Below are 13,501 nucleotides of genomic sequence, written 5' to 3' on the forward strand. Positions count from 1 at the left end.
ACCATTCCCTAATACAATGCTCAGACTGAAGCAGTACAGAATCTAAAAAATATAAAAGCTAAAACATGAGGCATCAGGGGACCTCGTCACTCTCCACAATTACCTGAAAGGAGGGTGTAGCAAAGGGAGATCCGTCTCTTTTCCCAAGGAGCAAATGGTGAGACAAGAGAAAATGGCCTCAAGTTGTGCCAGGGAGGTTTAGGATGGATTCTAGGAGCAATTCCTTCACAGAAAGGGTTGTCAAGCACTGGAACAGGCTGCCCGTGGCAGTGGTGGAGTCACCACCTCTGGGGGTATTTAAAAGATGTGTAGATGTGGCAGTGGGGAATGTGCTTTAGTGATGGGCCTGGCAGTGCTGGGTTAACTCAGTGCTTTTAGAATCATAGAATGGTTTGGGTTGGAAGGAACCCTAAAGACTTCAAGGGTGTTTTACAACCAAGTGATTCTGTGATTCTGTCGCTCTACTTGTCAGCGTTCAGGAACACACATAACCACAGGATATGATTATATGCAGGTGCTTTTATTGAGAGCTCTGGGAATCAGGGGTCCAGACCCAAATCTGACTCTGACATGGTTTTTGAGCTGAACGTGTTTTATATTCTATCCTTATATAACTTACATACTTAAGCTGAACGTATTTTATATTCTATCGTTATATAACTTACGTATTAATTACTAAACTTATATTCTATTGCATACATTGACTTTATTCAAGCATGAGTTTCTCGTGATCTTTCTCAAGCCCCTGACCACAGTTTCTCATTATTATTCTTATGATTAAACAGTAATTATATTTAATTACTAAACAATCATCACATCCAACAATTATATAATTTTTCATATACTAGCTACACAGGTGCAGTTCTAGCAAGTACAAGGTCTACACTTTCCCAGGGTATTTTCCCAGGGCCTACTAAGCTTAATTTTCCTTCTAACCCCCAAATCCCCATGATTTTAAAACCCTTTTACTATCACACTTACAGCAAGATGTGTTTCACTTTGGGGTGAGGGAACAGGAATTGTGCTATCGATGACAGAGGAACACAGAGCAACTTAAGCACATGATAAAGACTGATGCCATGGAACAATATTTTTATTATTGGCTGGCTAAATAACTTCCTGATCAGCATTTAAACACATGAATAAAGAGCCTGATTCACAGAAGTATTTCACAGCAATAGCTCTAACAACTCTCAAAACCTAAGCAATGGAACTCTTTATCTCATGCCCTCTAACTGAACCATTCAGTTTCTGAAATGAAGACAGGAGTGAGAGAAATAAAGCTTATATCAAAGCACCAAGGCTTCAGTTTGTTGTAAATTAGCATCTTTCGCTTAGCTGATGGCACTGGAAGCAAGCTGTGGAAATCCTTTTTTTTTTTACAAAAGATGCCATAAAACTGTGATATGTGATTTTCTACTGCCAATTATTGTAAAAGCAAAATGCAACATTTTATGCTGGAGCCACTGCTTAATGCTGTTCTCTTTTTTCTTTTTTTTTTTTTTTTCCCTTCAAATCAGATATTTATCTTTGAGAATAACATCTATTACTGTGCCCATGTGGGGAAACAAGCCATCCGAGTGGTCTCCACAGGAAAGGAAGGTGTTATTTTCAATGGCCTCAGCGACTGGCTGTATGAAGGTAGGACACAACATTTAGGCCAGCAGTTAGTTATGAGTTTAAGTTACACTCTAGAATCACAGGCCTTGCTGGGATTAGACATCCAGCAGTGCATTTCTGGATCACAGAGCTGAAAACCTGCTATTCTAACAGTTGCCTGATATGCTGGACTGGAAATGATGTGAAATGGTGTAAGAATTCTGTTTTCAGGCTGTTTTCTTTCCCTTAGTCCAAAGGTAATAAATCACTGGGCTTTAATGAACAGAAGTGCTTCATTATTTAATGGCACCTTCAATCACTCATGGACATGCCTGTTTTCAAATCACTGGCAGAAAAGGACAGAAGTGGGGAGGGAAAGGGGTTCTATCTTAAAGGAGAAAGCGAGGAAACAATTTTACTTGATTAGCTGTTTTCCACAGAGCTAGGTGGGCCTTGGAAGCTGCCCAGACCTTGACACCTAAAAAAATTTCTAAAAGCAGACCCCAGTAATTGGCTTCTTTCCTGTGAAAATGGGCCTGACAGGGTGGAGGGTCATCTCTGGAGCACTGTTTTCTTTGATCCTTTCAGCTGGCAAATGGCATTTCGGTGTCTGTGAGCAGCTGCTTGAAAAGTGATCTCAACTGCTCGTTAGCTTAGGAGAGGATCCTCACCACCCCCAGTTCTTTTGGGCATTGTAGGCTTTTAAACTAATATATCAGAATAAAAATTTTAAAAAACACACATGATATATATGCATATGTGTTTGTACATGTATAACAGGTATGTATCATGCATCCCTCTCTCTGCTGCTCACTAATCCTGCTGCCAGCAGTTCCTTCTCACGGGGATCCTGGCTTTTGGACCTGGCAGTGTCTCTTTCCTGTGACACAACTTCCCTCTAAAGTCACACTTTCTCCTACAGATCCCAGCATAGGCCCAAGGCTTTCTTACTTCTACAGAGAGAAAGTTTCCAGATCTATCTATGAACCATGTCCTGTTGGCTTCTCCCAATTCTCTTGAGGCTTAATATAACAGACTAGGTTACAAAATGCCATTAACAGTTAATTGGTGTAAAAATAGGTGTCACTACTTAAATTGGTCTGTATCACAGCTAGGTGGGGGCCCTTAGACTCAGAAATGAGGGAATTAAAATAAATTAGTTTGTTTGCCCCTCCTAAAGATGCTGATCCCATAAATCAGTGTGCAAACTCATCAAACACATCAGTGGAAAAATCTGATAGGGGTTTATTATTTTTCATATTTAAATACGTGTTTCTACTGTAATACAGCATATTTGCAAATGTCCTCCTTGTGCTGTGCAAGCACTTTGTAACCAGAGAAGTGGCTAAGGAGTTACAAAATGCTAATTTTCCTCCACTTTAATCATTAATTTGCTGGTGAAGTTGTGGACAGGCTGTTTGACTCTGGAGGTCAAATGTGCCTACTACTACTACCCATATTTGTCTGATAAACATCATTTAGTACATCAGGTCTCCTTGCAGAGTCTCACACACAGCACCACACTGAGAGGAGTTTGTCAAGCCCATGAACTCAGAGCACACCAGCAAGCTCAGGATGACACTTGTTTTGCTGACACCTATTTTTATTCAATTACAGGATTGCTCAGGCAATTTCTTGGCTGACATTGACTTTCAGGTTTGCCCTCTATAATGAATTTTCTTGTTAACTTTATGTTAATGTGATAGGGTAAGAAATGAATGTGTGATCTAGTACAGTCTGGTTATGCCAAGCCAGGTTCTGTAACCTGTGAGGAGGCATGAGGCAGATTAGGACTGTTGAACTTGTTGTTCACTGGGGTTATGTTCGAAAGAAATTAGGATTTGGAAATGTCACTTTATGTCCTAATACAGTTTATATTGAACTAAATAATTCTCTTTTTTCAAAAGTAAGGTGTAGAACGTCCCACAGGAAAACCTGATTTAAATGGTCCCAACTAATGGGAAACCCAAATCAAATCCAGAGCTGAGCTGTGTGAGCTGAGCTCCTTCTCTTGTCTTCACTTGTACAATCCTCATGGAGGGAAACCTGGAACTAGTGTTGGGACTGAGGACTTGTGCTTGAACAAGCTGTGGGGCCATGGTGGTTTTCGGTCTGCAGTGCTCAGACACCAGCATGGATGGATGGATGGAGCAGGATCCAGAAGAAGCTGGATATTCCATGGGGATAAATGGATAAGGACAACTGAGAAATGAGAGACACCTCCCCAGTGGGATCCAAGAGAATCGAGTTATGGTTGCCAGTGAGCTTTAACTTGGGATACTCTGCCAACACATCACCACCTTTGTTTTTCCAAAGTCTTTCCTTTTCTTGGATGCCACCTCTTCAGTGGGATAAACTTGGACCACATCTTAAATCCAGACTTACCTGACTGGAAACGCTTGAAAATTTGGCAAAGACTGAACTGTGCCACCTCAAGACCACTTTTGTTCTTCACCCATTCCTGCTGTGGTTTGTAGCTGTTCCTTCCCCACCTCCCAGCCGAGCTGGGTGGGATGCTCAGGCCCGTGTTTGTTTGCACTGCTGCCGCCTCAGCGAGCTACCAGGATGAGAGCTGAGCATATGCAGAAATCTCCCTCCATCTGTGCAGCCAGCTCCAGCAGACAGTCTGCAGAGGAGCTGCGAGAATCAGGATCACAGAGAGTTCAGCACACTCCTCTTCCCTTCCATGCTCTTTTTGTTGCTGAAGTTCTGTGACCCCTGGCATCATGAGCCTCCTCGTGGTGCCCGCTGGGTTTCTGTGACACCTCACAACCTGCTTCTCACTTTGCCTAAATGCAGCACAGAAAATAAAACTCGGTGTTTTCTATTTGAGGAAGATGAGTTTTAACGAGTTTTATCTACATAGCAAGAGCACACTAGCAGCAATCCCCCCTCCCCTCTGTGAGAGCTGTTTGCACAGCGGGTTCTGCAGATGGCACCCCAGCAGTGCCACCCTTTGGGGTGACTCCTGACACCCCACATGCACGGCACACCCCGGGGGACACTTGTCTTCACAATGTCATCACTCTTGTCACGACACAATAGATGTGCTGCACTATTAATCACAGGTTTTCCCTGAGTCCACAAGCAAGGCAGATCGAGAGTAAATTTGACAGGCTTTTTGCCCCAGAAAAATTCAGGAGTTCATTGCAATTCAAGTTAAGCTCTGCTTTTGTAAATCTGCCAAAGGAGAAAAAATTTCTTCGAGGTATTTATGCTGATCTGTAGACTTTTGATAATATAGTGAAAAACATTTCAAATCAATCAGAGCTTAATCTACTTAGTGCATTTAGCTGGAAGGTTATAGATTGATACATAGATTACTGTAACATGAAAGCATAGATTAAGCATGGGGTTTATTACTAAAATAAGCATTGACAATGTTTTCATAGTCTAACTTAACATTTCAGAGTTGTGCCTGATAAATGCTTGTACTAAAATCGAGTGATATCCTATAAAACAGAGTTTAAAGTTCTGCCACTGAAATCAGCTACACATTTAAATGCATAGCAGCAGCAAAGAGTGGTTTTTATTTCAGTTTGCTGTATGATCATTGTTGGTTTGAGAATATATTTTAGCAATGATAAGTCTTAGAGATAATTTTAAAGCAAGTGCTGGCGTAGCAAAAAGGACTTCCAAAGCAATAAGAGAAGAGTATTTATATGTTCTGTATATAAGTAGTAATATCTTAAAAATAACGTGCATTTAAAAAGTAAATTGCAGGTAAAATTAATTTCATTTATATGCTTTTTTTAGAGCACTCTTCCACAGAAGTTAATTCTGTCATGGTGTAATTAAAGTGTCTTAATTTGCTACCAAGCACTTGGAAAGTCTGTTCAGCTGTTGTGAGGAAGGGTGGCAGCAAGGCACTCTGGTGGAGGTCACCCCCATGATTCTGTTAAGTGACAAAAGAAGGTTGAGATGTCCCTGTGCTGCAGTTTGGAAATTTGTTGATTTTGGGATTATGTGGTGCTGAATCCTGGGGAATGGGACAGGAGGACTTCCCTCCATCCTGGCATGTTGCTGCTGGACCAGGAGCAGCCCAGCAGGGTAAGTCAGGGTCCCTGCAGCAGGACAGGGACCTGCTCTGGGCTGCACTGCTAGAAAGTCCTGGTGTGGTCTTCTTGAGCAAACTGTGTTCACAGATAAAGCTGGATAACTTCTGGTGTTGTGCTCTAAGTGCATGCTTGGAAATCAAGGATGTGACACAGTGGTGTGTGCTTCTGTCACTGCTGGGAGGGGAAGGAAGGATTTTCACCTATAGATGGTCCTATGGCATGCATAAAGGGTGACATGAGGAGTTTGCTGCACGTGTCCTCAGATATTACAGTAGAAACAAGGAGAACAAAGGAACAATTTTGCATCTTGCCATGTGGGACATACCTGTGGCTATTAGGGACTTTGCTAGGAATAGCATGTGAGCTAAAAAGTAAGGAGTGAGTTTAAAAAGTAAGAATTGCATGTGAGTTACTCTCTTATCTCGTGCCACTGTCAGAGGATCAGAGGTAGTCTCTAAATTCGGAAGTCTTTAAATCTCAAGATATTCTCAAATTGAGAATCTCCATTCCAGACTTTGTCCTGACACCATGGTTGGGATGTCTCATCTGCACACCTCCTCATCCTCAGACATCAAGAGGGAACCACTCCTGGCATCCAAGCCCCAGCCCCAACTCCCACAAGACACATTTAAATCTCCAGAGTAGTATGAGCTTTACACAGTCATCCTTTAAAGCTGATGCTCTGCTTTGTTGAGCTTAACACACAGTGCTGTTCTGTGTTTCCCTTTTGGCTAGGAACCAGGAGGAGGAGGGGAAAAAAGCCTCTTTTTCAGAGATGACTCCTATGCCTTATTAATCTTCATTTTTGTCTGCGTTTTGTGTGATCACCAACAGATCCTCTTGTGTGACTTCGCAGTGACACCTGGTGGGAGAGGCCAGGATGCCATCGTCATTAAGACAATGAAACTGCAGATTTTTTTTTTGCTGCAAGATCTAGGAAAGGCTCCCAATTTCCCCTCACATGTATTTCCCTGAAACTCTCTCTGAGCTTATGGGAACTACACATCCAAAGCCGCTGGCTGATTCATGCTAATAGTGCTTCTGTTCCTTTTGTACACTTCATAAAGAGAGGAAAGAGAACACAGTAATAAAGAAAAATCTTTTCCATAATTTAATCAGCATCTCACAAAAAATATCAGGGGGTAAATTTAGAACATGTATGACTGGTCTCGGAAGTGCAGTGCCTGGCAGGAGCTGCCAAATCAAATATCAGTTATTTTGAGCAGTATCTTTTATGCCTATAGCATTTCAAGGAAGTGAAGTAGGCATATTTCTTACATTTAGAAATATTAATTCTGGGACTCTGGAAGTGATCTTAGTACTGGGAAACCACTCAGTAAGTCTGCTGAAGCAGTGCCTTACCTAATTCGTCTGTGTGCTCAATTTTTTTATTGTATAACATGAGAATGCTGAACTTCTTCATGGAAGCAGGAACTTTGATGATCAAATTATGCCTGAATGTGAAAAGGAACATTCATAATTAGCCTGAAAGCAAGTATGTCCTAAAGTTCCTGTTTAGTGCCACCAGAGAAGGAGATGACATATCCTCATATTTCACAGGCAGGGCTAACCTTTCCCAGTAATTAGAAGCTCCAAAACCTGCTTGGGGAAAATGAGATGAAGAATTAGACTGACTCATCCCTGCATTTTTTAAGATATTCTCAATAAATAAATCTCTTGCCATACAAAAGTCATTGCTGCAGACAGTGAAAGAAGCCAGCCTTAATGGAACTACAAATTATTCTATTTTTACAAGATATGTGAAGAATCATTGGGACAGGGAATCTAGATTTTATTTTAAGAACTTCCATGTTTTCAGTCATAAAGAAAATATTCCGTGAACATGGGTAAATTTTCAGTTTTACACAGCTGCCATGGGGTAAAGGGAGTTTGGAAAACATATGGGACTGGGAAATGACACCAGATAGTGCCAGAAATGCAAGTCTAAAAACCATTAGTTTACTGTCAAGGATGTGTTGGTATTTTTCAGGGGTTTTGGGGGAAGCTGCGTGAAATTTGTTCCCTTATTTGTGTGCTTGCTCAGATGAGGTAGCAAAAGCAGTATGGTGCTTTGATGACATTGTCCCCATAATAAAATAGGAAGTTTTCCTGTGCTTTGCTTTTGGACATCATTCAGTGCTGCCCATTGAGTTCATGCAGCTGCTGTGCAGCACTTGGGGCCATTCAAGTCTCAGTTAGCCATTATTTAGCTGCCTATTGAAGGTGACTAGATTTTTGTGCACCATTATGTGCACACTGATTTATAGCAAATCTGATTTATATAAAATCTGCCCAGTTTAGTAGTATTCAAAGGATGAAGAGCAGATCTTGACCTCAGCCATTTGTTCAAAGTGGATATTTCTACCATATAAAATCCCATTGCAAGGAAGATGAACTCTATGCACCATTATTTGGCCTTATGCATGTTAAAGCAGAGGAAAAGAGAGTCTTAAATTTCACCAGATGATGTCATGAAAGGTTCTGTAGAAGTTCCATCACCTCCTGGCTTTGCTGGAGTTTTTCCTGTCCCAAGGAAACTCCCATTCCAGATTGCATCACCAGGAATAGGCTTCTGGCCCTGCTCAGCTGGCAAAGGTCAGGAAAAATTGAACCATTTACAGTGCACATTGTGAATGCCTGCCTAGAAATCAGCAAGCTCCTGAAAAATTTAAAATGTGCTCTTACCTGGACCAGCTTCAAAATCCAGCACCACACCATGAGGAACCCTGCCAGCTCTAGCCCAGTCCTTAACCTTCCCTTTCTGCAGAAGGTGGTTTGGAAGGAGTATGCCAGCCAAAACCAACACCTGTCATCCTCTCATTTCTGGATCCCCATCATTCAGGCTTCAGGATGTCTTTGGGAAGGAAAAGAGAACATTATTTACTGTGGTCAGTGGTCTGCTTGGGGCAGTGGAAGGAAACCAGCTGTTCATCCTGATGTTGCAGAGCAGCCAACAGCTGCCAGTGCCTTAAGAGGTGTTCAGTGGGTGAAGTTGTTTTTGTTTGCCCTGAAGGCCTGGTGGGTGTCACAAAATAGGTGTTGTATCACTGGACTCAAATATTTCAAAAAAAAATGGTGCATTGTGAGTTGTATAGCAGAGCTGTTGTGGTTTTCTGCTTGCACACAAGTTCTGTTTCTCTGCACCAATTTTATTACAGTGGCCTTAGGTTAAATGGCCTATTGGAGAGCTGTGTCCTCATTTTCTGATTATGCTGGTATTTTTAATAACTAATTAGTGTACCAGCACTTTAGATATTGCAGAACAGATTTTGACCTATGCCACGCTAAGTTGAAGTCTGGAATAACTCCTGGAGATAATTGTGATGCCCTGGATCTGCACCAGGATGCTGAATGAGAGGGTCTTGCTGTAATATTCATGCTTTATGTCCACTTTCAGGGTTTCAGAAGAAATATCTTAAAACACTATTATTCTCAGAAAATAGTGGCATGTTAGAGACTATTTTAAAATCCAGTCAAATTTAAAAGCCATGGTTTTCCTCCATAGGATAATTTCTGTGCTTTGATAATATAAAACACAGAAAATGTATTTAGGTGATCTGGTTCACTGCATTTAAAACAAAAATTCATCATTTCTATGTTGGTAGAATTGAGCTTGAGGGCTGTGACACATGTAAGAGTCTTCCAGGCTGTAGAATGTTGTAAGAGATTAAAGGAATTTAATTAAATCGTACAAAAATGATGTACAGTATTATAGGGTGGAAATATAGCTGTTAGGGCATGTTTCCCAGGGATACTGCAGGGATCTCTGTCCTGGGGGATTTTTAAGAGTGAATTAAACAGATTTTTGTCATGGGTTGTTGAGATAAACATCAATTCTATTTCAGTGCAAGGAAGGGATTAATACTTCTTTGGGCTTCTTCTGGAGCTAAATTTTTATGATCTTGTGTATGGCTTTCATGTCTTTTACTCATATCTTTGCAGTTAGACATTTTGGCTTCTACATTTATGAAGAATGCCTGTTTTTATATACAACAGGGTAAATACACATAAACTTCTTGTACATGATGGTTGTAGGCAATGGAGCTCTTTATCATGATAAATTTATATGTGCCTCATTATTTCCCTGAGGAAAATTGATCATTTTCTTCTTCTGAGGGTGTCCATGAACTTTTATTTGAAAAACATGTTAGAAAGAAAGAAAGCTTAATGTTTTTAAAGTGCTGCAATCAAGAAGTGATTACAGAAAGAACAAAGAAATTGAAAGATAGTCATAGAAATTTCATGTTAGTGTGTAATTCCTTCAATTTGAGTTAAAAGGTAATTTCCTGTAGGGTTTTTTTCTTGCTAGAGCCTTACTTGTGGAAATTAAGGAGCCAGTGCAAAAGCTACAGGCTGTTTAAATGGCTTTCCTATTTGTCTCACTGCTCCCTGGCCTGAATAAAGAGTATCTGACTTAAGGAAAAAAAAAAGCCAAAATAAATGTACTCTGTCCAAATTAGAATGAGAGAAAGATAAATGAAAAGGATGAAAATTCTGCTGTGATTTGTGATTCTCACTAGAGGGCTGGCCTGTCCGTTGTTGTATAATAGCAAGGAAATCAAAACAATATCCAAAATTATGACACAAGTCATAATGTAATTTGTGTCCATCAGCTTACCTAATTTGAAGGAAAAAAAGAAAGACAAAGAACCAAATTGAAATACAGTTTAAAATACACAACTCCAAATGCTAATGCCATCTGGAAGCAATCAGAGGTCAGAGTGGGTCTGTGACTGGAAGAGCAGAGAGCAATGATGTGAAATGAAAGGGGTGCATCACTGCTAAGAGCTGGCTGGACATCTGGGAGGCCCCCAGAGAGCTGAAGTCCATGGTTTCCTCCACCAGTGATTAAATTTTTGTGTGTGAAATAAGCAAGAGGTTAAATCTTTGTGTGAAAAGCTCCCTTCAATATTCCAATCTGTGCTTGGCACTGTGGGAGGCATGATGACCACCATGCTCAGATCCTGGGAATGCAATACTTTTTCCCAGCAGTGTTCCCGGTACCAGCTCTCCACAGGACCTCAGCCCTTGAACACAAGAGGGAAATGGGTGATACAGTGCAGGGAATTCTCCAAATTGCCCAAAAAAAGCCCAGTAGTGACTGCAGTGTTGACACCAGCCAGGACATAGAGATGACTCTGGCTGGGTTCTGCTCTGTGTCAGAGCTGAAGAGCTAAAGATCTTTAAGGCTATCAATTGACACACCAGCAGCTCTTGAAAGATAAAGCATCCAGGGATTATTTCACCCTCAACACTCAATTAGTTTACATTGCTATAAGTAACTACCATATGGTGCAGCTTCTGCACCAGCTGCTTTCCAGTCTTCAACGAGTACAGGTCTAAGGGGAAACTATGCCACGGAGTTAACAGAAATTAGAAAAGTAGGGGGAAATGGCAGGTTTGAAAGATCATCCTAAAGCTTTTGGATGAGTTAAGCAGTAAAATATAAGTGGCCGGGGATGCATTGGCTGCCGTGTGCCAGGCTGGGGACTCCAGGTGCCCGCAAAGACCACACCCAGGTGCACAGCAGCCAGTGTGGGACAGCAGGGACCAAGTGCAGAAGGGTGGCAGAAACCTTCAGTCCTCTCCTGGGATGAGGGCTGCAGAGACCAAGCAATGCAGGAGGTGTTTTCCTTCAAATCCATGGCAAACAGCAGCAGGCAGTGCCCAGACCTGCACCGTTCTCTGGCTCCCTGCAGTCCCTGCCCACATCCACCAGGATTTCTGAGTCTGGAGATGGGGGGATGCATATTGAGCCAGGTTTCATGGCCCACCAAGGCAGAGCCAGACCCTGCAGAGGGGTTCAAACCAAAATAAACCCATGTTGAGTTCTCTGCTCAGCTCCACAGTCTCCAGCAAGAACTGTCCCAACCACTTCTGTATTGCCCAGCCTCTTGCTTGCTTTCCTCTCTTTCCACTGAAAACAGAGTTTCTTACTTTGAGAGCTAGCTCCACAGCACAGCTGAGCCTTGTAGAGCTGAATTTGCTGCCACTCTTCCCAGTTCTTATCTTCTAAAGGAATTGTGGTCATTCCTGTGTTTGCCTGTGTCATTCTGGTGCTGAATGAATCTTCTCTCAGCCAGCTTGCATACCAGAAAATCATTATTAGAATACCTTGTTTATTTTATTTTTTATTATTTATTTTATTTTTAATTACTGAAAAGCTGCTGTGCCATATTCTCCAACCTTAAGAAGTTTTAAGACCTTGCATGAAAGTCCTTGCATGTCACTGCACTGGAAAAATTTATTCTATTGCTTTGAGTCACACCAAACAGCACAGGAACACAAAATGCTGCTAAGAGCTAAACTAAATACTGTGTTTTATTTATAGTTATTTAAAATACTACTTCTTAGCAAATTCCTTAACTGTGGATTTTGAAGAGATGTCTTTTCACTTTAAAAAGACAAATTTTCCAGAAATTTAGATGTAAAATTCACAATTAGAGTTTCATTCAGTATGTACAATACCCTGATTCATATATTAGATCCAGATCAAAATTATACAGTTAAGCAGAAGCTGATACTCTAACAAATGCACATATTCCTTTAAGTTCTCTGAGTTTTACTTCAAGGCTTTTTAAGTGTTTTCACTGACGTACATATTTGTGTTCTTGTCTGTCTTTGATTAACCCTTAAATCTGTGGTGCCTAGCCTGTGAATCAGAGAATAAAACCTTTCTTCTGAGCCCTGGTATAGTTATATATTATATTTAAATATGAGAAGTATCCACACTTCTCAAAAGTGAAGATAGAAATGTTTACATTATAGTTTGGATGTAGACTTTTGATGCATACTGATTTCAAAATGAGTAACAAATACATCTTGTTTTTTCATTTTCTCACTATCACAGTCATTTAAAATGAAGACTTCAAGTTTGCTCCTTCATGTGATTTTAAAAGCATGTTTTCTCATGGACCACCTTTTCTTTTGCACCTGCAATTCCTTTCCAGTCTGAATATTTTACTTTTTTCTGTTGTTGTCATTCTTTGTACATATTCCTAATTTCTCTTGTTAGTGTTTCATGCAGTCTTTTTAAGCTGCTTTTAAATAATTTGAGACTTTTCTCAATTCCAATGAGGCGACAAAAGCAACATAGTCTAAAGAGAACTCCTATCTTGAAAGCAAAGGGTTAATATTGAAGGGCACATGAATGCTTGTTGGCAAAAGGGAACAGTTCCAGAGCGGTCCTCAAAACTTCATTAGAGACCAGAAAAACATGCAATATTGCATTAACTGGAAGAAAAACCCTTCTATTACAGGGTTAATGTCCTTAGAAATGTTGCAGAGAAAAATAAACCCAACAAGCCTCTATTAAATTTATTGAGGAAATGGAAAGCAGAAACTCAGAAGACTGTAATTGCCACCTACAAATATGATAATTAGAGTGAATAAGAAGTAATGAAGGAGGAAATCAGAGACAACTCACCTCCTGAGCAGGAAGGTGGAGGTTACATTGCCACCAAGTGGTAAAAACCGTGGAGAGCTGGAGCAGCTCCTCTCCCCATCAGGATTCGAGAGGAGAGCTGCAAACAGCCAGAAATCTGCATGATTTGATGAAAAAAAAAAAAATATAGTATGCAAATGGCATCCTGATTGGAAAGAAGCAATGCGAGATTAAATCCTATTTTCCTTTTGATTAGACTGTGTGGTTGGGTTTTTGGTGGTGTGTTTGTGGGGGTTTTGACTTGAATTTTAATACAAAATGCTGTTACATAAAATATTCCGTGGAAAAGTGAGCAGAGTGCAGAAAAGGATAGAAAAAGAAAGTTCTCTTTTTAAAATGATGTCACTTATAAGCTTTTTTGAGTACAAAAATCCATCATTCTGTTGCATGTCTTCTTTAA

At 40.6% G+C, this 13,501-nt stretch overlaps 1 protein-coding gene across 6 annotated transcripts in view; it reads left to right on the forward strand.

Moving 5' to 3' along the window:
- The window catches only part of DPP6 (dipeptidyl peptidase like 6), a 548,806-nt gene that overhangs the window by 465,288 nt on the left and 70,017 nt on the right, over positions 1 to 13,501 (forward strand). For all 6 annotated transcript variants that reach the window (XM_031503790.3, XM_031503789.3, XM_021543891.4 and 3 more), the window contains exon 8: positions 1,521 to 1,641. In XM_031503790.3, the coding sequence (XP_031359650.1) occupies positions 1,521 to 1,641 (121 nt within the window). The remainder of the gene's footprint in view (positions 1 to 1,520; positions 1,642 to 13,501) is intronic.

The sequence above is a fragment of the Lonchura striata genome, chromosome 2, assembly GCF_050655825.1.
Source record: "Lonchura striata isolate lonStrDom1 chromosome 2, ASM5065582v1, whole genome shotgun sequence".
Lineage (NCBI taxonomy): Eukaryota > Metazoa > Chordata > Aves > Passeriformes > Estrildidae > Lonchura > Lonchura striata.